We start from the raw sequence: 23,754 nt of genomic DNA, 5'->3' as shown, positions 1-23,754 counted from the left end.
ATCCATTCATCTATCCATCCATACGCCCTGTGGAGGGCAGACGAAGCTCGACTCGAGGCATCATCCCACAAACGTACTGTACGAGCCCCTGATGCTTGCTTCTTCGCATTTTATGAAAGTATTTGGCACAAAACAAAACGTACATGTGTGTGTGCGGAGTACGACGTACTCGTACCGTGTGTTTCTGTGTATCCCACTCCGGCATCCGAAGAACGCCTCCTGTATGCACAAAGGCACGCCAAAACAGACGTTGGTCGATTAGCAACGTCTTTGTCAATATCAAAAAAGGACGACAGGGGGTGGCTGCCAACTGCCACCTGATGATGACGGTAGGAAGGAGAGGCAACTGAAAGGGGTAGAAAAATAAATATGAAAAGGTGGAGGTGAGATGCCTGGCAAGGAGGCAAGGATGACAAGGACATGCCTTGTGCTTGAGTCACTTTTTCAAGGCGTCGGTTTATCGGAGAATCGTAAAACAAAACAAACCACCATACCCAGGCCATACGGCCAGCTTCGCCGGACCCGTCGAAGAAAACAGAAGCAAATATGAAGACGTCGTAAGCCCTGGAGCAGAGACCAGTCAGTCAGTTGTCTTGACGCTGGTGTCGTTGCGGCAAAGACGTGCTCGATCCGAGAAATGAGACAAAAACCGGAATGTCAAATGACATGAAACCCTGTGACAGAGACCGGCAAAAAAGAAGAACAAAGGCAGGCGAGACAAACGACGCCGGAGGACAATAATATATGTGACCATCATTGCCCCTTGTGGTCCTTGTGGTCCTTGAACTCGGCGATATCAATGGACCAGATACGAACCATAGGTCCTTGCTCTCTGCCTCTCAAACAAATGAGCAAATGGGCAAATGGAAGAGGCCACGCAGACACGCAGACAGTAAGACACATAACGATGCTGGTCTCGTCGATCGACATGACCATCTGGCCGGCCACAACAAGGAAATGAGGGTGTGCCGAGGGGTGGGCGATGCACTGTCTGTCTTCATCAGGTGGATGGATGAGTGGCTTGGAGGAAATGTGACGAGACACGAAACCAAGATTCGAGTGTCTGAGCAACCACACTTTGAGCAACCACACGACGACGGCTCTCATCCAACAGCCAGCCGCGCCGTGTCCCCCTCCAACCGCACCCGGTCCTCCTTGTGCTTCCTCTCTCCTGGCTCTCATCTCTTCACCTCTTCACCGCTCATCCCAAATACCGCGTCTCGACGCCCTGCTGCTGGCTGCTGGCTGCTGGCTGCACTCGGGGTCTGCGTCTTCGCAAAATCGGATATTCTGCCAGGCAGACGAGCCGTCATGGCCGAGTCATCAGCCACCGGCGTGCGACCACAGATCGTAATAACCGCTTTGCAATCATGAACAATCATAAGACAGGAACCATATATGCGTGCATGCGTGCATGCGTGCCTGTGCGACGTGGGATGTGGGATGTGAGTACAGCGTACTCCATAATATGCTCATATGGTATTCAAAAAAAGAAGGCTTTTTACACCGCCATGCCAAGTATATCCTAAATTACAGGGTTTCCAACCCATAATCGCAAGCGAAATAAAGGGCAAGAGAACAAGAGAACAAGAGAACAAAAAAAAACACACTGTCGGACCTCGACCGAGAATGGGGCTCTTTTCCGCCAGAATAAAACTCCACACCTTCCTTAGGGGGCGTGCCGAAATGATGTCCGTACGCCTGTTTCGCAAAATGATCGAAATATGGCAATGTCAAAAACATAGGAGAAAGAGGAGAATAAGACTCAAAGGAAAACATGGCGGCCAGAGTGACCAACCCTCTGTCTTTGCGGCAACTACCGCCAGCGTACGTTGCGCACGACAGATTGCGTGGTCCTGCAGGATGCTCCTCCCTACCGCTACGGGGTAGCACACCGAGAAGGCACATGAAGTTGAATGGCGGTGGAAAAGGGCCGGCCGTTTATGAATAGCCGAATGATCTGCTTTTGGTGGCGCCGTTGTTTATTTGTTGACACGCAGGCGCTTCCAGAACGACTTCTCACGGCTGCGTGGGAGGTCGGCCGCATTCGAGCCGCCCCTGCCCGTGCCCACGTCGTTGCTGGAGCCACCCAGGCCAGCATGGTGGCCTGCCTTTGGGAAACCTGGGCTGTCCCGTAGCAGATCGTCTCGGGGATCCATCTCTTCAAACTCATCAGACGCCGACGGCCGGGACGACGTTTCTGTAAGCTCGCCCAGCTTGTCGTAGCCAGGTGTGACTTGATGCGGCGAGTCGCTGTGGCCGAGGTAGCTTTGATCGTGGCTGTGCATCTTCTCGAGGCCGCGTGTCAGAGGACCGACGAGCTCCGTCCGCAGGTTGTGTTCGAGGTACTTGTCGCTGAAGCCACCCTTCGTCATGCTGTGCATGTTCGTCGTCGAGTAGCTCTTCTTAAGAGGCATCTGCCGCAGGCCCAAGGCTTTCCGGTAGAGCACTGGATTGCGGCGTTCAAGCTCCGCCTCGAGCTCAGCCTGGTGTTGGTCAACAGCTTGCCGCCGCTCGTCAAGGTGCGCAGTCGAGTCCGGCAGCGAGTTTCGGCTTTCATGCTCAACCAGTGCCTTCCACTCGGCGTAGCTATGCTCCGTACGCTCCTTGTCGGATTCCGAGAGGGGCGTCCGCTGCCGCAGGCTATCGACGTAGTCCTTGGCCGCTTGTGACATCTTGTCGCCCGTGATGTACTTATCAAAGGACGCCGAGAACTCACGGTAATGGCCCTTGAGGACATAGTAGTCACCCGTCCAGCCCTTGTGGGTGCGGAGTTGACCGATCAGAGAGTCCGCCATGGGACATTCCCAAGGGAACTCCAGAACTCGGTCGTAGAAGATGATGCACCGGGACGACGGTGCCCGCACAAAGTTCCTGCGACTTTGGTCGTCTGTGAATACTTTGTCAAGGAGATCGAACCCCTGCTCAATAAAGGAAACGGGAGTTCGTAAGTTGACGGCTCCATAGATGTGAGACTTGTCAAAGTCGGTCGGGGACCGCAGATCAACAAAGAGAAGATTGTTTGGAGGGAAGATGTCAAGCAGTCTGTTCAACTGTCCCGGGAGGATCATGCTGGCGCCGCTTCCATCGCCATAGTCAAACGATGGGTGGTCAACCATCTTCAGATTTTGCAGGTTCTGCGTCATCGACTCTTGTTGCCGCCGTCGATGGAACCAAAGCTGTTTTCAATACTTAGCAAGACGATCGTCAACATGAACACAGCACAGGTGCCACAAAGTACTTACATCAATGTCCCGCTTTTCAACCCCGAGATTGGAGGCGAAGAACTCGGCAATACCGACACTCGGGTTGGGATGCTGCTGGAAATACTCCTCGAGGCGGTCGACAATATGTTGTGCGAGCTTCGGACCATCTGCCGCGCCCGCACGGTCAAACGTTGTTCGTCTCGCAATTCGTTGTTGGTTCACGATGGCGGTTCTTGACGACGACATACCACTCGGACGGACTTGGCTGGGGCTAACACTCCTAATCGATGGCGTTTGATCGAAAGGAGTGGCAGGCCCACCGTGTCCGAAACCTTGCGACAGCGTGCGTTGAATGCCTCCTGGTGCAGGTCGTGAGATAAAGGAGGACGATGCAGACGTCACTGGCGGAGGACGCAGCGGAGGGTATTGACGTTGGGAGATCGAGTCGCCGATACTGACGGCGGTGGTCGCAATGCTCATACGGACACTGGGTGCTGTTGGTGTGAATGTGGTACCCGAGATGACGGAGTTGGTGTATCCGTCGATGCTCTCAACGTCGCTCTCGTCTTCAGCGTCAACGTCGGCGGTCACAGTCTCGGTGGCACTGACCTTGGAGACATCGACATTGCTGGTGCTGCCGCTTTCTGGTGCCTTTGCCGCAGCACTGTCTGTCGGCACTGGCACTGGTATTGTGGTCGAGACGCTCTCGGGGGTGGTGGATCGCTTCTCGGCAATGAGGTTGTTGGACCGAATGAAGGCCACAAAAGAACAAGCACGGTTCTCAGGAAGTAGGTCCCACACCATCACTGGCACTGAGAGGAGGAGGAGGGTAGAGTGGCTTTTGAAAACACCCTGTACCTTGACATATTTGGCAAGGGCAGGGAAGCTGGACAGCCATTGCTCCCAAGCATTCAGATCGAGATTTTGGTCGTCCTCCAACGCCAACGAAATCATGACATGCGGCTCATCCTCGTTTGGGTCGCTGACCGGCTCGCTGAGCGGTCCACGCCCGCCAGAAGGGCCTGGGAGATAGGGACCATAGTCTTGTTCTGCTGGCGGCGAAGGCAGCTGGCGGTTACGAGGGAGGATGCGACTGATCTCGATACTCGGGGCTCTGTGGTTGGCCGTCATCATGAAATGCACTGGGGTGGAGCGAGCTTCGAAGAGCTTGCCGTTGATGGTGATGGGGCGAGGATGCTTTAACCGAGCAAGCACTTCGGCATGCAGCATAGCAGCCGAGAACGTACGCACACGCCACTCCTGGAGCACCTCGATGAGCGCGTTCGTGAAAGAGTACCGGCCCGGATCCGGGGCGATGGCGTCCCAACTGGAGGCGGAAATGGTCTCTGTGATGCTCTTCCCGTTGGGGAACGTGGCACTGGCGGCTCCGGCACAACAGTCGAGCAAGATCAGCGTGTCCGAGACGGAGCGCTCGAGGAGGGTCTGGATGGCTGACCACTGCAGCCAGGGCGAGTTTGGATTCCGTGTTGCGCACCAAGTGCTTTGCCTCGATTCGTCGATGCGCGCGTGTCCGCCGTAGTAGACAATAAATAGTGTGTCGGTTGCTTCGTGGTCCTTGATGAGGGCGCCAATGCGCATCATGAGCTCAAGATGAGCGTTCTCGGACGGGATAGGAAATGTGTCCGTCTCAAAGCCGTATTCCTCGCGAAAGCACTTCTCTAGATCCTCCAGCTCGGGAAGGACAAACAAGTCGTCTGATTTCCAGTGCAGCAGCAAGGAGACGACCTTGGTGTACCGTTGATGAGAGCGCCCGCGGTTTGGGAATGCGCGGCTGGCTGAGTCCTCGAGTGTGCGGGCAAAGGAGTCGAGGTGCTTGACGTGGTAGTTGACGCGGCCGATATCGTGTGTGGTCGACGGCACAGTGAAATCGCTGTTTGCAGACGCATAGGCCGAGTCGGTGCTTGTGAGGCTGTTCCGGTCGGCGCCGCTGCTGAGCGTCCGGATGGTCAGGTATGGGGGTTGAAGGTCGCCCATCTTGACCGATATATAAGGACGACGTGCCGACTGACGGGAGAGCCGAAAGGAGGAAAGAAATAGGGGTGAAGAAATACGACAACAAGATGCAAGAGAGAGATGCAAGAGATGCAAGAGACGCGAGGGAAGAAAGGTCAATGTCAATAGGGAAGTATGCCGGGAACGGACACCAAGCGTCGGCTGTTTTCCGGTCAACGCCAAGAGGAGGTGTGAAGGCGTTCGTAAAAGAGTCCAATGGGCGGGTCAAGGAACCGGCTGTCACGAAAGCGTGACCGTGTGTCAGTTGCTCCGCGTGTACGTGGCGTACATCTTATTCGTCAAGAGTGTGGTGATGAGAACGGTGCCGGTGTACGTCGCAATGGCTGCGAGCAATGATATTTGATGAGATGCGAGACGTGAGGATATGACTTGAACAGGAATATCTCAGGAGATGTTTTGGCCAACGAGAATACGGATCAGCGCCGAGAAAGGAAAGAGAGAGAAAGAAATTACAGTCTAAAGAGGAGGAAAGAACAATAAACGGCAAATGCGCCGTCGGTGAGCATGAAAACGGAAACAGAAGTCACGACCATGTGCAAGATTGGCGATTTCGACCATCGGGCCTTCTGTAATCGTCGTTGTGGCGGGGCGGATTGCAGTGTCGTTCCTGCCCTTTTCTGCTTGCCCACAGAGCCTCGCAATACTCAGTTGCTATTAACCACGTTCCTAACCGTATTTTCCTCGCTGCTGGCACAACCCAATCAGAGGGCGCGCGCAGCCTTGGAAACGGGGATACCGACTCGGCCAGCCCAATTGAGAGGGCAGAGAGTTGTCGAGTCGGTAGCAGATTGGGTTTAGCGGCGGATCGTCCTAGGTCGGTCACCCAAATAAGGAAGTGATCCTGTCTGCCCGTTCCAGGGGGCTTTCGGGAGGAAAGGTGGTCACAGGCGCTGCTGCTGCAGCCTATGGCCGACGTCATATGGGGAAAGAGCGACGTAGGGCCGCCAAAATGCCCAACGGGAAGGAGCTGTCGGTCGCTAGACTCGGCAGAAAGGGGTGAGAAACGCGTGCCAAACTACGAAATACGACAGACGAAGAGCTGAAACATCCATACCAAAACACACCAAACACACCAAACACGCCAACAAGCCACAAGCCTCATCAGCCCAGCCGCATGCAACGTCTCTGCCAACCACTGGACGCTCTGCATGGCTACCCACACACCGCAACGAACGTCCCAAAAGCCACACCACCCGTTTCAATACCGAGCGGTGGTAATCTAGATCTCCCCTGGCAATACCCGGGCCGGTCACACTAAGAGCTACTCGAAAGCTTATTTGGGAAGAGTGAGCAGGCGGTGCTCTGCTTGTTTGGTGGTTTGCTGGGAGATTGGTCGTTGAGACACGGGCGGGCAATATTACTGAGGACGACGTGGGACACCAGACGATAGATCTTCGCCGCTTCCTTTACCGAGACACAGCGCCATCATGCGTCAGCGCACAACTTTCTTCCATCGGCCAGAGAGCCCCGTGGACCCTGCGCTACTGCGTGTAGTCGACGCAACGCTGACGGGGCCGACAATCGAGGCGGCGCGCGAGGACCGCGTGACACTCGGCCTCGACGAACTGCCGGCCGCGCTGGCCCGTCTGCTTGCAGACAACGTGCATGCGTTGCACGTGCGTTGGGCTGCACGAACTGCCGGCGTCGAGCTTGTGAGCCCCTTGCTGTCGACCCTGTCTCCGGGTCTGCATGTGTTTTACACGCCGACCCCCGGTGCGTCCGAGGAGAAGCAGTAGGTTGAACCTCCTTGGAGTGACAATAAAGGTGACTGGAACTAACTGAGGCATCAAGAGACGCCGTCTGCTCATTATTAAAAAATGCATTTGGACAGCGCATAGATTGCCAGTCGATTGGTGTCCGTCTCCCCAATGTTTCTTTTTATCCCATATGAGTGCGCGTGTGGACTGACTTTTGTTTAGCAATCCTTCAACTACTTGGGAGACGACCGGCAGACGTACCAGTTCTACTCGGATGTGGCCGATTGTACCGCGTTCGCCGCGTATGTCAAGGCCGACTGGTGCCCGTCGACCGCTGACGATGGAGGTCTCTGCAGTCTACAAGCGGAGCAGCTTGACGGTGCCAGCGCGCTGGACCTATCGTACGACACATCTTCGCGCACGCTCAAAGTCACGACACAGTGGCCGCTTGCCATGTGGCCATTGTATGTAGCGGCACAGCCGGGCACCACCCGGACAGAAATCGGCATCATGGGCGCTGACATGCCATCTACTCTCGGCCCTCACGAGCTTGGCATGGCCGGGCAAGTGGCTGTCCTCGGCCAGGACGACCGCCCGAAGTCGGTCATGTTTGCGTTTCCCTCGCGGCACCGCACGGCAGCCGGCGGTGCGTCGTATTCTGCCACGTTTACGCAGCCCACGGGTCTGCACCCGACCTTGCAACTCCGTGTGGCCCCCGGCCCGCCGCCCCACCACCACAACCCCGACGACGGCGAGTTTGGCTCTTGCAAGCTTCACACGTACCTGACGCTCCCGCGCTCCATATTTGCGGACCGGTACCAGCTGGGCGATGCCCTCTTTTTGGCATCAAAGAACCTGACGGCCTTGCACCACATGACGCAGCCCGTCGACCTCGAGGCGCCCGACTATGCCGTCCCTGTCTGGGGCTCGGCGGCCTTGATCGAGCTGGCGCCGCCGGTCGGCCTGACCGAGGAGCAGCAGCGGTCCTCGGAATGGACGGCCGAGATCCCGCTGCACCTGCGCTACCTCCTCCCCGCCGACGGCGGCTACCGGTCCGTCGAGGTCCCGTACCCCGTGGTGTTCTGGGCATGCGAGGCGGACAAGGACGTCCAATTCACGACCAACCCGTTCGACCGTGTCCATGTCGGCTACGACAGACTCTTTGACGAGACAACAGAGTTTTGGCACCTGAAGCCGGACCCGAGTCTGGGTGCATCGACTTCAGCATCCTCTACGGACGCCTTGACCATCCCGATCCGTGTTCCCGTCTTGGACTCGAGCAAAGCACAATGGGTCAACGTCGGCACGTCGGCAGCAATCCTCCTCGGCTTCTCTTGGGTGCTCTGGAAGCTGTTGTCCGCTTACCTTCGGACAGGCTACGGCCGGACAGCAAACGCAGAAGAGGCCGAGACGAAGAAGACACAGTAGCGTTGCTTATGCCGTTCATACTTTTTTTTTCGTTTCGTTCCTTTAAAGGTTTGGAACAAGGGCGTCACATTGCATATATCCTCTGGGTAGCATTGATTTGTGCAACTGGAAAAAGAAACATTTGAATTATATGACTGTTAAAAAGTGTGTATTGTCGTGTAGGTTACGTTTTAGGAAGTAACGAAAAGTGGGTTCCAGTGATTACTAGGCAATAATAAGTTTCCCCGTCAGTCTATGCGCGCGCCCGTTCGTGTCTATTTTTGTGTGTCGCGATCGTAATACAGAGGTCATGTCGCGCCGCCTGATAGGACACGACCCCCGGTGCAGGTCGCAAACGCCGTCACACCCATTGACAAGTGCGCGACGAAAGCAACTGCGAGGAGGAGGTAAGGAGAAGCTGAGGAGCCCAAAGGTGGCTCCGATGTGAAGAAAAGGGTAAGGTCGGAGAGCAAGGTCCGACAACGAGGCCCGCTTAGAAAGCAAAGACCTGGTCGGCCAGCTTGCTGACGGGGCGCGCCTTCTCAAAGCCAAGGGCCTCGGCGGCCTTCTTCAGGCCAGAGACCATGGGCGGGGGACCGCAGAGCAGCAGCTTGACGTCGGCGGCCGGCTTGGGCAGCCACTTCTGGATCATGTCGCCTGTGACAAAGCCGACACCGCCGGTCCAGCCCTCCTCGGGCTTGTCCAGGACGTAGTAGACGCGGATGTTGGGGTCCTCGGCGGTAACGGCGTCGAGGTCCTCCTTGAGCAGAATGTCCTGGCGCGTGACGTTGGCAAAGATGAGGTCGACCTGGGTCGTGTCGCCGGCGGCGCGGCCGCGGACGATGGCGCGGATGATCTGCAGCATGGGGGTGATGCCCGTGCCACCGGCGATCATGCCGAAGCGGCGCACCATGTTGGGGGTGTAGACGAAAGCGCCCTTGGGGCCCTTGATCTTGATGGTCTGGCCGACGGCGAGCGACGCCATGTGCTTGCTGATGTTGCCCTGGGGGTAGGACTTGATGAGCAGATCAAAGTAGCCGGGCTGGTGGTCGCCGCTGATGGGCGTGTACGAGCGCAGGACGGGGACGATCTTGCCGTTGGCGTCGGGCAGGTCGGCGGCAATGGAGATGTGCTGGCCGATCGGCAGGCCGAGGATGGAGCGGGGAGTCGGCAGGTTGAAACGGTAGCTGGGAGAGAGAGAGTACGTGTCAGCAGGCAGTGGCAACTGTTGTTTGGTACGACGTCAGCCCAGCGGCACATGGTTATCTGAACGTACATGGCTACATTGTGGGAGATGACGGTCTTCTCCTTGAGCTCGAACTCGACGAGCGTGTTGGGGTCGGTGAGGACCTTCTTTGGCTCTGGGGGCAATGGACGCAGGTTAGCGAGAAGTCAATGGATACCAAGCAAGGCCAATAAAGAGCCAATGGCAAGCTACTAGGGAAGATGGCCACGTACGGAGGTTCAAGAACTTGACCGTGCCAAAGACGAGACCAAGAGCGGCAGCGTAGATGGTGTACTCGCGCTTGACAATCAAGGTGCCGACAATCAGCAACACGACAGGCACGTAGATGCCGTCAATGTACTTGCGGGAGAAGGGGCTATCAGACATGGTGGCGAGATGGAGCTCGAGGAGCCGTCTTCGTCTGGTAGACAGGGATAGGGAGGGCGTGCAAAAGGCTGGAGACGACGAGATCGCGAGATGCCAGCGGAATGTGACAAGTATGGGGAAGGAAGCGAGGACGACAAGAAATGGCAGAAAAGGAAGGAGCCAGCGGCAGGATGGAGGAGGGGAGGGGCTGGCGGAAACTGAGAGGAAGGGTGCGAGAATGGTGTTGCTGAGACGAAGAGCGGTCGGTTTAGCTTCGGGGCGACGACGGTGGGAATCCAATCGGCCGTGGTCTCCTTTGCCGTAGCTGGGGGAGCTTATGTCTCTCTTTCGTTGTCTTTTTTTCGTCGTTCCCTTTTTGCTCGGATCTGCAACATTTTACCATTTTTCTTTGCAGCAGAAATAAATATAAAATTCATCTTAGCTCCCAAAAGGCATTCAAAGGTCGGAATGAATTCCAAGGTTTTGGTTAGGAAGGCGCTGACTGTGCGGCCGGGGCAGCCCCTCGGTACTTTCCTTGTTTCGTCTGGTCACAACCTAGATACCTGCCAGTGCGCTAGCCAAACCGCTACATGGCCCGGCTCTAGGCGGTTGCAGCACTGCTCTAGCTGGCGGAACAGGACGACAACAGCCTGTAAAACAACCGATTCAACCGCTGTACTCGCTGCTACGACCTGAAGCTTGCGCATAATCAATTCCGCCAACGTCACGGCAATTGAACGGCCGACCTTCGGCGAGAAAGTCCCGTTACAGACAGTTGTCGCTAGATGTCGGCGAGGTTCTTCCTTCCGAGGCGCATTACTGTCGCGTTTCACACCGTGTTTATCGTGGGTATCGTGGATATCGAGGGCTGGTTTACATTGTCTTGTTAAAAAAGCTCTGAAGCACTGACACGTGACATTACGAAGGATCTGGCGAGATGAGTAAGAAAAGATGTTGTGAGAGTTGCAGCTTCCCATTTCTGTCGCAATGCGCACCTCGGGATGTTCCTGCATATCGGCTCTGTCCGAGTGGACTGCTCTGCCTCATTACAACCCGTCCAGTTCTAGGAACTGCAGCCTTTTACTTCCACTCTACAACTCCATAGCAGCCACAGCATCAACCAAACAACACACCGGCAATGTCCTCCTTTGGCCCAACGTTCGTTGTCGAATCCCGCGATGGACACGTCCACGACCATACGGCCATCCTCCTCCACGGCCGTGGCAGCACCGGTGAGGAGTTTGCCGAGGAACTGTTTGCGACGACTCTGTCGGACGGCCAAACACCCGGCCTCGCCGACCGCCTGCCTTCGTGGCGCTGGGTCTTCCCGTCATCACCCAGCACATGGAATGCCACATTTGAGGAGTGGATGCCCGCATGGTTCGAGGCACACTCGTTGGCAGACCCGACGGCGAGGCAGGATCTCCAGCAGAGTGGTCTGCGCGCGTCCGCACAACATGTCGTGACGATTGTCGAGGACGAGATCCGGCGGCTCCAGACGATCGAGGCTGGTGGTTCAGATGCCCATTCACGGGTTGTGCTCGGCGGCATCAGTCTCGGCGGTGCCGTTGCCTTGTGGACGTTGCTGAGCACAAAACAGCCCGAACGGCCGCTGGGCGGATTTGCGGTAATGAGCACATGGCTGCCATTTGCGAGCGAGATCACAAAGTACCTTGGTGACGAAGCTACCGCCGAGGTAAAGATTTCTCAGACAGACGACGGCGAGCCCGTTGAGCCACTTGCATTTGTACAAATTGCCATGGCGCCGCTGCGGAAACACATAAAAGAGCGCCCGGCGGCCCTTGCGTTGGATCAAAACACAAGCACCGTTCTCACTGCGCCGGTGTTCCTTGGCCATGGGCGAGACGACGCATACGTAGACATGGAGCTGGGGCAACAGGCGCGTAAACTGCTGGCGAATGTGGGATTCACATCGGTAGAGTGGCACGACTACGAAGGGGCCGAGCAGGAGGGACATTGGCTGAAAGAGCCAGAGGAGATGGACGACCTTGCCCGCTTCCTCAAAGCAGTGCACAATCGAATACGTAATGGTGCTTTATGAGTGCGATGCCGCTCAAGCGACATTCTAGCTCGATAAACGTTGTATGACGACCCTTCCTTTATTGACTGTTATACTTGACTGTTGTATACTCGTTTTCTCTCTCTGTTGATGGACAGAACCAGCTTCACTTTCATGAGTGCAGAATACGGGTTGTCGATGATGTGTTACCCAAATTAAAGTATGCGCTAATCGGAGCTACCCCTCTCATTCGTCGCATAATGTGCGATGCTTGGTTCCTGGGCTGTCAGCAGAGGGGCACAAGCGGGCCGCGACACACTAGACACGAAGCGCGTTGGAGTTAAGTTGGCCAGTTCAACAGCGCAACGGTCACTAACACCCCCCATACTCACCGGCACACGGTCACAATGGGCAATATCGGCGAGGACCACCCGTTCCCATTGACGGACACCGACCGCTATGTTCTGTCTCTCACTGACGAGCAATATGTCAAGCACGACTGGGAGGATTTGAAGAATGTCATTGGTGGGTGGCCCTTGGCCCAGATGCTTGCTTTTGTTGTTGTATCTCGACTCTAAATTATAGATACATTTGAACTCCACTAGAAACAAACAACCTCTCGGTCCTCAAGAGGAAGCCGTCCGACCTGCGGCGGTACATGAAGTGGACGTCCGAGACAAAGGCCGAGTACGGCTCCATCACCCGCTACTTGATCGTCCACCGCCTGCCCAAGGCCTGGGGCGACAGCCCGCCCTATGTGCCGGTGTCCAAGACACCCTTTGCCGACCCCAGCGACTACCGCGTCCTCGTCAACGACTGGCCGTACGGCCTCACGTCCGACATCACCCACATCGTCGTATGGACACGCACGCTGATCCCCACGGACCCCAACACGGGCGACATGACGGACGAGAGCCGCGCCGGCGTGGCCGCTTTTGTAAGGCGGTACTTTGCCGACAGTCTGACGGAAGAGGATGGCGCCAACGGCAACGGAGAAGAGCGGGTGTTGTGGTTTAAGAACTGGGTGCAGCTCCAGAGCGTGCGCGCTCTGGAGCACATCCACGTCCTTGTCCGCAACGCCAGCCCAGCCCTGCTGCAGAAATGGACGGAAGAGCTACCGTGTCACAAAATTGAGGCGGCGCCACGAGAGACACATCGAGGATAGAGGAAATAGATACCATTCACTAGCGCATAAATGATGCAGCATGTATGTACTTTTGTTTTCTTTTTTTCGTCCTCTTCCGCTCTCTCCTTTTCTCTGTCGCTTCGTAGTCTCTCTTCTGTTTGTGACCGTGCCTGCCCATCTAAGAATGCTCTCGATTAGGCTGCACGCCGCTGTCTCCGGTTGGGCGCGGGCGCCGCACCAGCGCCAGCATCGCCGCCGCCCATACCCTGCATGGCCGCCATCTGGCGGGCCGAGCCCAGCAGGCCGTAGCCCTTGTAGGCGCCGTACGCAGGCACAATCGCCCACAGGAACCACAGCTTGTTGCCAAACAGGATCACCAGCACGGACACGCCCCACGTGACCCAGACCACGTCGAACATGTACTCCGTCAGGCCGGCCGCCGCGAGGTCCTCGCCCGACGAGCGCAGCGCACCCGTCTGCGCATCGTAGCGCGGCCGGCCCGTGCGCTCCAGCATGAACTGGCACAGGAAGCTTGGCAGGGACACGACGACGTAGGCGACGAGCGACCGGGACCGGAAGACGAGGTAGAACAGCAAAAACGCGACGTTGACAACGAGCGAGCCCAAGTGCAGGTTCGTCAGCGTGGTCGCATTGGACTTGGCCCGGTCCTTCTTTGCCTTTTGCGCCATGGCGAAGGTGTGTCGGCAGGTGGAATTCCACTCAGCAAGAGCGGGAACGAAGCGAGGGTAGACGAATAGGAGATTAGGAATGTCCGCAAGCCGCGAGAATGCAGGGCGGCCGGTGTGCCAATGCCGGGGCCAATGAGCTTCAGAAAAAGAGCTGTCGGAAGTACAGACAAAGACGGTCGGGAAGAGGCAGGTTGCGGAGGCAGTGAACGGAGCAGTGGTGGCGGTGGCAGAGGTTGAGGTTGAGGTCAAGGAAGCGTGAGGAAACGCACAGAACAGCTAGCACGATGCAGTAAGATAGGTGGCCGGAGAAGGCAGGCGCGAGGTGGAATTCGAATGTACCTCTACACTTAATTTACGTGACAATGTACCTCCAGCCAGGAGGCGTTTAGAGTGGGGTTGGGTTGCTGGGGTTGCTCTGGTAGGCGTTCGGCGGCAGCAGGTAGCACGCTGCAGCCAATCACAGCACGCCGTACGCAGACGCTCACAACATCGCGAGACAGAAGACCAGCTCACAACGCAGGCGCCGCCACCAACACCACCAAAGTCACGGCCATCACGGCGAGTCTGGATCTTCATCGCCCGTGACGTGTGGCCCTTCCTTTGTTTCTCTGCCCACAGTCCGCACCCTGGCCGGCTTTTGGCACGCCGTTCACCGCTTCTCACGGGGCCCTCGAGAGTCTCGTCGCAAACGCATCGTTTTTGAGGGCCGTTTTCGTTGACGACGTGCATCTTCTCGCTCGCCGTCCGTTGCAGGCTTGTCCCCGCCCTCCTCAACCGACCGCTCCGTCTTTCTACCCGCTTGAATTTACGCTTGGTCCTCTTGCCCCCCTCCAAGGCAAGGCTTCGTCTTGTCTATACATGCTACATATTGTGGTGGCGAAGTGAGGGAGTGCTGTGTGCGTTTCGTTTTCTTCCGCGGAGGAGCAACCAGAGAGCCACTTGCTGTCGTTTGTACCACGAGAGCACGAGACAAGCTTTCAACCGCGCCGAAAACACGTCCACCGTTTTCTACCAGAACATATCGACGCGGCTTCCATGGAGCAACGACCGCAAAGACCCTAATCTGCGACACTTCCCGATCTTTGCCCTTCACGCTCCTCACAACAGCGCCGCACCGATCCCACGATGGCACCGAACAGTGCGGCCGTGACGGGCCTCCTGCGACAGGCCGTCCACTACCATCTCGACAACGGCTCGTGGGACAACGCCCTCTTCTTTGCCGAGCGCCTCTCTGCCCACGACGCACGATCGAACGAATCCGCCCATCTCCTCGCCCTCAGCCACTTCCGACTCGGCGACTACCGGTCCGCATACGAGTTCAGCAAGCCACTTGGCTACCGGGGTCTGCACCTGGGCTGCGCCTTTGTGTTTGCCCAGAGCTGTCTGGCCCTCGAGCGGTTCCGTGATGGCGCCGTGGCCCTCGAAAAGTCTAAGAACCTTTGGCTGCACAAGGCCACGATAGGCAAGCACACGGCGACGACCCGAGCAAATGGCCCGGACGCAGCCACCGTCTACTGCCTCCTCGGCAAGCTCTACCGCGGCATGGACGACCGGAAAAAGGCGGCCGCCTACTTTGAAGATGCTCTGCGGACAAACCCGCTTATGTGGGACGCCTTTACAGCCCTCTGTGATATTGGTCTAAACGTGCGGGTATCCAACACGTTTCGTATCAACGACGCCCTCGTTCGCTCCTTTGAGCCGGACGCCCCAAACGACAGCCAGAATGTCGCGCCTGGGTACTTGACAGAACAGCAGCCGCAGCTCCCTCTGAAACGTACCGGCACGAACGCATCGACATTATCGACGCGGCAGCCGGCAGCACACGAAATGAGCGACCCTTTTGACCACCAGCAGGCACCGAATCAGCCACTTCAGCCGACGCGCTCTGGGGCCGGGGCCCAGGGGAGCACCTCGGCCGAGTCCGAGGAAAACGACTTTATGGCCAGGATCTTTGCCGCCCGGTCACGCGTTGCGGCATCGGGCGGCCTCAGTGGCCAGCCGTCACCAGACACTATGGCCACGCCACCCGGCATGCAGCAGGACATCCCGCATGCGCCTGTGCGGCGCAGAGCCGGGGCACCCCTACCAACCGTGGTGGCGGACCCCAGTCTGCCCGATAACGGGCAGCAGCAACAGCAGCAGCAGCCTGGCGCGCCATCCAAGATTATGTATCGGTTAGGTGCCTCCACACGGCGGGGCAGGACGGGGACGACGGACAGCAGTGGCAACGGCGATATATCCGCCGCAGACCAGGCTTCGTCGCTGCTGCGGTCGACGGCGAGCGCAACGAACGGAGGCGCAGCGGGTGCGACGGGCATCGCACAGACAGGCGGCGGAGGAGTAGGCGGAGCAACAGCAGCAACAGCATCCTCTCTTTCTTCGTCGACCACAGAACGAAAGCGAACAGCATCGGGTCACCCGGTGGCACCGCGGCAGGCAGCAGCCCAGCAAGACGATTTGGGAGTGCCGCAGCGCCGCAGCGCGCGCCTGAACATGTTCAACAAGGCGTCCGCAGGTAGGACCAATGCGGGAGCGACAACTGCGATGGGTGCTTCGAATACGCGAGAGCTGAAAAAGGCCCGTCCTCCTATCTCGAGAATTGTCCGGCCAGGCTCCAGCGGCTCCACCGTCGGCCGCGTGGTCAGTGGCAACAGAAAACCCGTCGACGACGGCACTATGGACATGGATCCAATGGAAGGCCCTCGGGTCCGGGACCCCGTCATTGCCACGGCATCTGTGCCCCCCACACTCTCACAGCAACAACAACAGCAACAGCAGCAGCAGCAGCAGCAGCAGCAACTACAGCAACAACAGCACCAACAACAACACCAATCGTCGCTGCTCCACCAGCAGGGTGCCCAAAAGCAGGCCGGCGATGTCGACATGGCCAAAATGGAGGACGCTCTGCGCTGGGTCTTGGAGTTGATGAAGAAGCTGGGAGGCGGATACCTTGCTCTGGCGCAGTTCCAGTGCTCAGAGGTGCTTCAGATTGTCAACTCGCTTCCCCGCTCCCACATCGATACACCGTGGGTCCAAGCCCTACTGGGTCGTGCCCAATACGAGCTTGCGGCCTACGCCGAGGCGGAAGTGTGCTTCCGACGAGTGCGCGTCCTGTCGCCGACACGCCTGGAAGACATGGAGGTGTACTCGACGATCCTGTGGTTCCTCAAGCGCGAGACGGACCTGTCGTTTTTGGCCCACGAGCTCGTCGATGCGGCCTGGCAATCGCCACAGGCCTGGTGTGCTCTGGGCAATGCATGGTCTCTTGCGCAAGATCACGAGCAGGCGCTCCGCTGTTTCCGACGAGCCACACAGCTCAACCCCAAGTTTGCCTACGCCTACACGCTGCAAGGCCACGAGCATGTGCTGAACGAGGAGTACGACAAGGCGCTGACGGCGTATCGCCACGCGATCGCGGCCGACCGGCGGCACTACAATGCGTACTACGGCATCGGGCGCGTGTACGAGAAGCTGGGCAACTTTGACAAGGCATACCCGCACTACCACACGGCGTCGGCCATCCACCCCACCAACGCCGTCCTCATCTGCTGCATTGGTAAAGTACTCGAGCGGCAGAAGCAGATCCTGCCGGCCCTGCAGTATTTCAGCAAGGCGACCGACCTGGCGCCGAAGGCTGCCCAGACCCGCTTCCGCAAAGCCCGCGCTCTTCTGGCCATCGGCCAGCTGCAGGCAGCACAGCAGGAGCTCATGATCCTCAAGGACCTGGCCCCCGACGAGGCCCCCGTCCATTTCCTGCTCGGCAAACTCTACAAGACGCTCAACGACAAGAGCTCGGCGGTCCGCCACTTTACGATTGCACTGAGCCTTGACCCAAAGGTGAGTCAGCTGTCGTCCCCCTCCCCCGTCTCAAGTGGCCGCGAACGAAGCGAACTAACACACTCCCCCATAGGCAAGTCAGAAGATCAAACAAGCGATAGGAAGCCTAGAGGATGACGAGGACGAACTTGAAGACTACATGGTTGCCTGAGACACGATGCACGACGAGCGACGAGCGATTGAACAAAAGCTACACGGCGGCTCATGTGGTAATGCCTCATTGCCTCATTGCTTCGTTTTGTCATTCGATTCGGCGACGTCAATGCAAAGGGGGCATGGCTTCACTTACTTATTTCACATAATAGCAAGGACTGGAAAGGACCTTTACGACGCCATGAGAATAGGACGGAAGGATTGTTTTACTGCTTTGTCACACATTTGTGCTTTCTGCTTTCTTGCATGGGGCGGGCCGTTTTGCATCTCACTGGGTTTCGCGTTTCGCATCATTTCTAGCTGGATGGCAAAGGGGCACGAGAACGCGACGACAGGTGCAAAAGCAAGGCACACGCGCATACGCATACATGGTCACGGCAGGGACTCGGTGGCAATGGGTACGCTGGAAGACCAAGGGCGCAGGAGAGGAAGAGTCGAAATGGCAAAAGAGGACAAAGAGACGTCAAGAAGAGAAGGAGATGTCGGGGGCACCGGAACTTCTATATATCGTTGCTTCCCGGGTCTCTTTCGTCGTGGGCCGCGCAAGCATTGCTATTTCGGTATTGTACGATAGATCGATACGTCGACACGGTAATAGACATGAAGTTGCGTCAACACAGCAAGGTGCCGTCGTCCACTACACAGTACGTTGCGGGTCGTTTGAGACCCGGTTTGGGCTTCGTGATGGCTTCTCGACGGTGGGTCTATTGTTTACATTTTCGTGCCTTCCATTGCATCGACGCGTCGCAAAGGCAGGTACACGTGTCGTCGCCCGATCCGGGTTTGCTGGACTGTTTGTTGGACTGATTTGATCTGATGTTGACATTGAAGTCTGATCAGCCAATCATAAATTGCGCTGCTTTGATCAGCAATGCCAGTGGATCCTGTGTGCCGATTTTTCTGATTGGTCCGATGGAAAATGGGCAACAGCTCTCCCAGCTGTGCTTATTTGTGGGGCCGCATCCAGATGGGAAGTGCCTCATGCAGCAAGGAACGGGTACAACGAGCCCCGCTCGGGCCAAGCGCGACTGGGCGGTTCAGCGGCAGTCCACCCGTGCCAGTGTCTTGTTGTTTTGCGATCCCACTCTTTCCACAATCAGCAACCCAACAGACGGCAAGAGGACTCCACCAGACCGTGCAAGCAGGGGAAAATACGTGACGAATGAAAAAATAACACTCGCAACAGAAAAAGAATAACGAATTTGCAGAAGGAGCGATCGCCCAGAGAGGTCTAGCAGCCGCAACGGCCATAATATCTCTCTGTAATGCTGCAATCCACTCGCAAAACAAGTCGTATTTTGTAGGGGAAAAAAGCATCCTAGTCGCGCAGCCGTGCACCCCGCCGTAGTCGTCAAGCCCCGTGGTCTTTCTTTGTTTCTGGTCTCGTCTTGCCCGGTGGAATCCCCCCAGATCAGCTCGCATCAGCCAGCCGTCTGACACGCCGTGTTTTGGCCCTCTGGATTTGCATGTTTTCGCCCCTCTGTTCCCGTTTCTGGCGATTCCCCCCTGGCCCTCGCGCTTTCCTTTTAGATCCGTCCCTCCCACCCTTCTTCCCGTTTCCTTTTAAATTCGCCCTCTCTTCCCCCTTCCCCTCTTCCTTTCTTCTCTTTTCTTCTCCATCATCACATCCGGCATTTCATCATCCATCATCGCCACGCGTCTTTTCGCATCGACAACTGTTTACTTTTATTTTCTTCAACCACTTTACCTTTTTATCAAAATGACTGGACGTAAGTTACTATTTCTTCCAAGCATCGACACCTGTCACTTGAGGCATCACCGATTGGGCACAAGGCTATATGATCTATCCACTGTGATGGGTCTCAGCCTTGGGGTCAACATCGCGATGTGACTTGAAGCCTTTGTCAAGTTTACTTGACATCGACATCGTCTGGGAATGATGAATGCCTTGTCAACTTGATGTTAACATTACTTTTCTCTAGGCGGCAAGGGCGGCAAGGGCCTCGGCAAGGGTGGTGCCAAGCGCCACCGGAAGATTCTTCGCGACAACATTCAGGGCATCACCAAGCCTGCCATCCGCCGTCTGGCGCGTCGTGGCGGTGTCAAGCGTATCTCTGGCAGTATGTTTTCCTGTCCTAACAACACAAGACCAGCATTATCCCAATACTAACAATCATCACAGTGATCTACGAGGAGACCCGCGGTGTTCTCAAGTCCTTCCTGGAGGGTGTGATCCGTGACGCCGTCACCTACACTGAGCACGCCAAGCGCAAGACTGTCACGTCGCTCGATGTCGTCTACGCTCTGAAGCGCCAGGGCCGTACCCTGTACGGTTTCGGCGGTTAAACAACTTCGATACCCAACTGGTGGACGAAATGGGGGGCTTTGTGCCTCGAGTGTCTGTTTTGATTTTACGAATGGGGTACCAAGGGTTCAGGATCTGTGCGACCTTGTGTACTGGGCGTTACTTTGGGGAGGGCGTTTTGCAACGGATTTTAGTGCTAGATATGACGCGTGACGACGCTGTCGCTCTGCACGATGACACCAATCATAACATGGTACATATTTTCTCGCATTCTGTTCTTGCACTGTGCTCATGACTGTTATTGCGCTGTAAAAGTAAACAACGACCGCGTCTAGTTGGAACTGGTATCAATTGTGAGTGTCTATCATAATACTTGTTAACCCCATCAAGCTGTCTAGGAGCGAGACTGCTACCTTCCATCCCTGTGCCCCATTTTGCCGCCTGAACCGTCCTATAAGTACTTCTTGCCAGCAGCGGCCACCCGCGTGCGGAACACCGGACTCCGTATCTCCATGTTGGCCTTGTAAAAGGGACTCATGGTCGTCTTAACCCAGTTCTCGTACACCTCGTTGAAGAAGTTCTTGATGGCCTCCTCGGTGGCAGCGCTCGTGGGGTTCGCCCCGATGGATGTCGACGCGCGGGACGAGGCAGCCGCCGTCACCGCAGACGATGCATTGTTGCCTGCGCCCAGGAGTCCGCTGGCGCCCATCAGGGGCCCGCCTGCCGCGCCCATGCCGCCCGCCCCGGAGCCGTAGGCAAACGCATTGGACGCCGTCGTCGGCTGGTGCAGCAGCAGGAACTTGGCGTTGGAGCCCGTGATGAAGCACGACACGTAGTTGTGGAAGAACTTGTCTACGCACTTGAGGTACCTGGAACGAGTGTCAGGGGAGAGACGCGTGACAACTGGATGACGGCAGGGTGTAAGTAGGTAGGGGTGGGAGGGGGGCACGCACATTTGGCCGTTGCCGCCCCATTGCACCTCCTCGACAACGTCGAGGCTGCTGTGGACGACAAACTGGTTCAGGTGGCGCGCCTGCTCGGCAAAGTGCGCCTGGCCATCACCGCCCTGCTTCGACGTGCCAAACTCGTACTCAAACAGCGGGTTGTCCTGCGTGCCGACAATGGCAAAGTAGTAGGACATGGCGGTCTGGGCGGTTTTGAAGCGGTCCACTCTAACGGCCGACTGCAAGGGGAGAGACGTGGAAACTGGGGTAAGACTGGATTTCCCGTCGTGTATGTCGCGTGCGTATACTCCCGTCGGTTTGCTGGCTGCTGTCGTTCGTCTGTCGTGGTCGTGCCTCTGTCTTCAGCTTGTATCGTCGTCACTTCGAGGCACGCTGTGCGTTGTGCCCGTTGGCTGAAGATGCCTCTGTAACACAGTAGCTGCAGCAGCATGAAGCTGTATCTATTTTGGCGCCTTGGGGTTCAAGTCACGTGCTGTCGTGGTCGGCGACTTTCGTTCAATCTTCAACACAATCCAATTACAGTAGTTGTGTTGAACAAGAAATCTCGTTTAGGGAGTATCATCTACAATTCTTTAAATGCAAATTGATCGTCGAACGACAACGTCGTGTATCTCTACGTGCTGCCGTGGAGAGGTGCTGTCCAGAGCGATACTGACGCGGCTGCTGCTGTTCAACTCAATGGCTTGGTGTGATTGGCCAATAGCCTTACGACTCCACCATGTCAACCTGTCGACAGCCTCGAAAAAAATCGACCGCCAAACCTCTCGTCTCTCGAAGTCCACGTCACCTTACTCGGCCAAACCACACAACTCCCGCGCCCTCACGATGTTTGGTCTCGGCCCCTTTCGCGCGACGAACCCGCTCAGCGGCGGCCTTCTATGGTACGAAGAGCAACATCCAAGCTGCCCGCCCTGCCGACTCTCATCTAACTGTCCTCTCTCTACAGGAAAATCCCATGGCGGCTGTCCCGGTTCCAAAAGTACCGCCAACGCAAGCGGCTGCAGGCCGTCGACACGGTCATCGGCACACTCGACACGGCGCTCGCGAAGCAGGGCCAGACGCTGAACGCGCTGGAGCGCTGGAAGGAGGAGATGCCCAAGGAGGAGGAGATGCAGGCACGCGACAAGTACACAATCTTTGACCGCAAGGCGAAACGGTATCGGAAGGGCATTCACAGTACGTTCGGGCTCTTGACAGACGAGGGAGAGGACGATGGGCCCATTGACTAACTGTTGTTAGGACTACCGAAGTGGACAAGAGTGTCCCAGAGAATTAACCCGCCGGGTTACTAAGAACGACGTTGCGAAACGACGACTACGACGACGACAACGGAGACCTTGGCCCTCGTGTATTCTCCTTTTTACTTACCGCCAGCGTATGGTCTGGCTTGTACGATATCCCACCAATCATCATGTGTATATAGAAATGAAAACGAACTCAACGTTTTGGGCGTTCCGCTTTAATACGAAAATCGCAATTGCAAAAAGGATGCTTACAAAAAAAACAATGAACCTGACCAACCAATGATCCTCATTTTGCGCGTCGGTGTGCACTGCAGGCACGACACATTGGAAAGAATTGAATACATTAAACTCCCAAGAACCCGTAGTTTTAACCCTTGACGTGCAGACCATCTGCACCCCATCCTCTTTGGAGGGGCTCACCGGAAGTCATCAAAGTCGCCCTCCACCGCTGCGTCGCGACCGGCCCCGTTGCGGTAATCGCGGTCATGGCCCCGGTTGCTGCGCCCGCCCCGGTCATACCGGTCGCGGTCACGGTCGCCCTCCCGCTCACGGTCGCGGTTGGCACGCCGCTCGCGCTCGCGCTCTCGTTCGCGCTCCTGTGCCGCGTCTCGCTCCATCTGCAGCGCCCGGCCCAGGCCGCCGCGGCCCTCGTCAAAGTCGTCGCGGTACTCGTCGCGCACCTGGCCACCCGACTTGCCGCGGCCGTACTGCCGGCCCTCCTGGAAGCCCGGGTCCAAATCTGTGCGGATGATGCGCTCGTCCAGCTTCGTGCCGCCAATGTACTTCATGCAGTCGAGGGCGTCCTGGTGCGTGTAGTACTCAACGAAGCAGAAGCCGCAGGGGGTCTTGTTGAACCGGTCGAGGCCCATGATCAAACGCTTGATCTCGCCGCACTTGGAAAACAGCTCGTAGACTTGTTCTTCGGTTGTATAGAATGACCTGGAGGAAAGGATTATTCGTCAACTTCACAGTTCTCATCCGTCGTGGAGAGCGCGCAGCGCAACTGTGGCAACCTACAAGTTGCCCACGTAGAGCGTCGTCGCATTGGCGAGGGGGTCTTCCGCAGGGGCCTCGGCCTCAATGTCGTCGCGGTGGCGATGGTTGTTCCGCCGTCTCTGGCCAAAGGGAGCGAACGTCAGCAAAAAGACAAAAGATCACCATGGAAGACGGCACGTTCACATAGGCACACCCACCTTCGCATCGAAGTAGGCGCTCGGCCGATCCAGACGGTCGACCGTGCTCTGTTGTTCCTGTACGGGAGCCATGGTTGTGTTGTGCTGGAGGGCTCGTCGCAAAAGCCCAGTCGTCGAGCAGAGAAGCGCAGACAGAAAGAAAGTCGTAGCGGCAAGGCCCCAGACAGCACAGGTCACATTTAGCGGCTGCAGGTCCGGTCCCAATGAACAGTGGGGTGCCTGCCTTTCTTGGGCAAATGGGCCCATTGGGACAATTTGTGGCTGGTAAAGCTTGAGCCACAGCACCTGAGTCGCTCTTGCCATGCAAGCCGCGAAGAAGCGACCGC

The 23,754-nt window shown here is 56.9% G+C and overlaps 13 protein-coding genes across 13 annotated transcripts; 7 read left to right on the top strand and 6 right to left on the bottom strand.

Annotated features, from left to right (window-relative positions):
* Positions 1–855: 855 nt before the first annotated feature.
* On the top strand, positions 856–1,374 carry SPSK_09925 (uncharacterized protein; the record flags this gene model as incomplete). The annotated part of the gene is made up of 1 exon (XM_016736492.1): positions 856–1,374. One exon carries the CDS (start codon positions 856–858, stop codon positions 1,372–1,374), a length of 519 nt encoding a protein of 172 aa, XP_016588540.1.
* A 608-nt stretch (positions 1,375–1,982) lies between these two features.
* On the bottom strand, positions 1,983–5,201 carry SPSK_08417 (homeobox domain containing protein; the record flags this gene model as incomplete). The annotated part of the gene is made up of 2 exons (XM_016735015.1): positions 1,983–3,179; positions 3,246–5,201. The coding sequence occupies 2 exons, from the start codon at positions 5,199–5,201 to the stop codon at positions 1,983–1,985; spliced, it is 3,153 nt and encodes a 1,050-aa protein (XP_016588539.1).
* Positions 5,202–6,667: 1,466 nt separating this feature from the next.
* On the top strand, positions 6,668–8,365 carry SPSK_09006 (protein pbn1; the record flags this gene model as incomplete). The annotated part of the gene is made up of 2 exons (XM_016735587.1): positions 6,668–6,892; positions 7,160–8,365. The coding sequence occupies 2 exons, from the start codon at positions 6,668–6,670 to the stop codon at positions 8,363–8,365; spliced, it is 1,431 nt and encodes a 476-aa protein (XP_016588538.1).
* A 472-nt stretch (positions 8,366–8,837) lies between these two features.
* Positions 8,838–9,956, bottom strand: SPSK_09468 (cytochrome-b5 reductase; the record flags this gene model as incomplete). The annotated part of the gene is made up of 3 exons (XM_016736040.1): positions 8,838–9,531; positions 9,621–9,705; positions 9,803–9,956. The coding sequence occupies 3 exons, from the start codon at positions 9,954–9,956 to the stop codon at positions 8,838–8,840; spliced, it is 933 nt and encodes a 310-aa protein (XP_016588537.1).
* Positions 9,957–11,073: 1,117 nt separating this feature from the next.
* SPSK_09631 (uncharacterized protein) lies at positions 11,074–11,997 on the top strand (the record flags this gene model as incomplete). The annotated part of the gene is made up of 1 exon (XM_016736203.1): positions 11,074–11,997. The coding sequence occupies one exon, from the start codon at positions 11,074–11,076 to the stop codon at positions 11,995–11,997; it is 924 nt and encodes a 307-aa protein (XP_016588536.1).
* Positions 11,998–12,362: 365 nt separating this feature from the next.
* On the top strand, positions 12,363–13,120 carry SPSK_09752 (uncharacterized protein; the record flags this gene model as incomplete). Its single annotated transcript, XM_016736322.1, has 2 exons — positions 12,363–12,480; positions 12,561–13,120. 2 exons carry the CDS (start codon positions 12,363–12,365, stop codon positions 13,118–13,120), a joined length of 678 nt encoding a protein of 225 aa, XP_016588535.1.
* Positions 13,121–13,275: 155 nt separating this feature from the next.
* On the bottom strand, positions 13,276–13,770 carry SPSK_09945 (uncharacterized protein; the record flags this gene model as incomplete). Its single annotated transcript, XM_016736512.1, has 1 exon — positions 13,276–13,770. One exon carries the CDS (start codon positions 13,768–13,770, stop codon positions 13,276–13,278), a length of 495 nt encoding a protein of 164 aa, XP_016588534.1.
* Positions 13,771–14,155: 385 nt separating this feature from the next.
* SPSK_10069 (uncharacterized protein) lies at positions 14,156–14,499 on the bottom strand (the record flags this gene model as incomplete). Its single annotated transcript, XM_016736627.1, has 2 exons — positions 14,156–14,217; positions 14,256–14,499. The coding sequence occupies 2 exons, from the start codon at positions 14,497–14,499 to the stop codon at positions 14,156–14,158; spliced, it is 306 nt and encodes a 101-aa protein (XP_016588533.1).
* Positions 14,500–14,895: 396 nt separating this feature from the next.
* Positions 14,896–17,758, top strand: SPSK_08482 (anaphase-promoting complex subunit 3; the record flags this gene model as incomplete). Its single annotated transcript, XM_016735078.1, has 2 exons — positions 14,896–17,607; positions 17,681–17,758. 2 exons carry the CDS (start codon positions 14,896–14,898, stop codon positions 17,756–17,758), a joined length of 2,790 nt encoding a protein of 929 aa, XP_016588532.1.
* A 1,722-nt stretch (positions 17,759–19,480) lies between these two features.
* SPSK_09880 (histone H4) lies at positions 19,481–20,067 on the top strand (the record flags this gene model as incomplete). Its single annotated transcript, XM_016736447.1, has 3 exons — positions 19,481–19,490; positions 19,704–19,841; positions 19,904–20,067. 3 exons carry the CDS (start codon positions 19,481–19,483, stop codon positions 20,065–20,067), a joined length of 312 nt encoding a protein of 103 aa, XP_016588531.1.
* A 410-nt stretch (positions 20,068–20,477) lies between these two features.
* Positions 20,478–21,167, bottom strand: SPSK_09801 (TRAPP subunit TRS20; the record flags this gene model as incomplete). Its single annotated transcript, XM_016736371.1, has 1 exon — positions 20,478–21,167. The coding sequence occupies one exon, from the start codon at positions 21,165–21,167 to the stop codon at positions 20,478–20,480; it is 690 nt and encodes a 229-aa protein (XP_016588530.1).
* A 649-nt stretch (positions 21,168–21,816) lies between these two features.
* On the top strand, positions 21,817–22,220 carry SPSK_10016 (mitochondrial 54S ribosomal protein YmL31; the record flags this gene model as incomplete). The annotated part of the gene is made up of 2 exons (XM_016736579.1): positions 21,817–21,872; positions 21,938–22,220. The coding sequence occupies 2 exons, from the start codon at positions 21,817–21,819 to the stop codon at positions 22,218–22,220; spliced, it is 339 nt and encodes a 112-aa protein (XP_016588529.1).
* Positions 22,221–22,651: 431 nt separating this feature from the next.
* Positions 22,652–23,500, bottom strand: SPSK_09688 (nuclear cap-binding protein subunit 2; the record flags this gene model as incomplete). Its single annotated transcript, XM_016736260.1, has 3 exons — positions 22,652–23,174; positions 23,253–23,350; positions 23,429–23,500. 3 exons carry the CDS (start codon positions 23,498–23,500, stop codon positions 22,652–22,654), a joined length of 693 nt encoding a protein of 230 aa, XP_016588528.1.
* Between the last annotated feature and the right edge of the window lie 254 nt (positions 23,501–23,754).

The sequence above is a fragment of the Sporothrix schenckii genome (genome assembly GCF_000961545.1).
Source record: "Sporothrix schenckii 1099-18 chromosome Unknown Cont44, whole genome shotgun sequence".
In the NCBI taxonomy this organism is placed as follows: domain Eukaryota; kingdom Fungi; phylum Ascomycota; class Sordariomycetes; order Ophiostomatales; family Ophiostomataceae; genus Sporothrix; species Sporothrix schenckii.
Note: the sequence above shows the minus strand (reverse complement) of the source record. Positions and strands in the feature narration are given on the sequence as shown.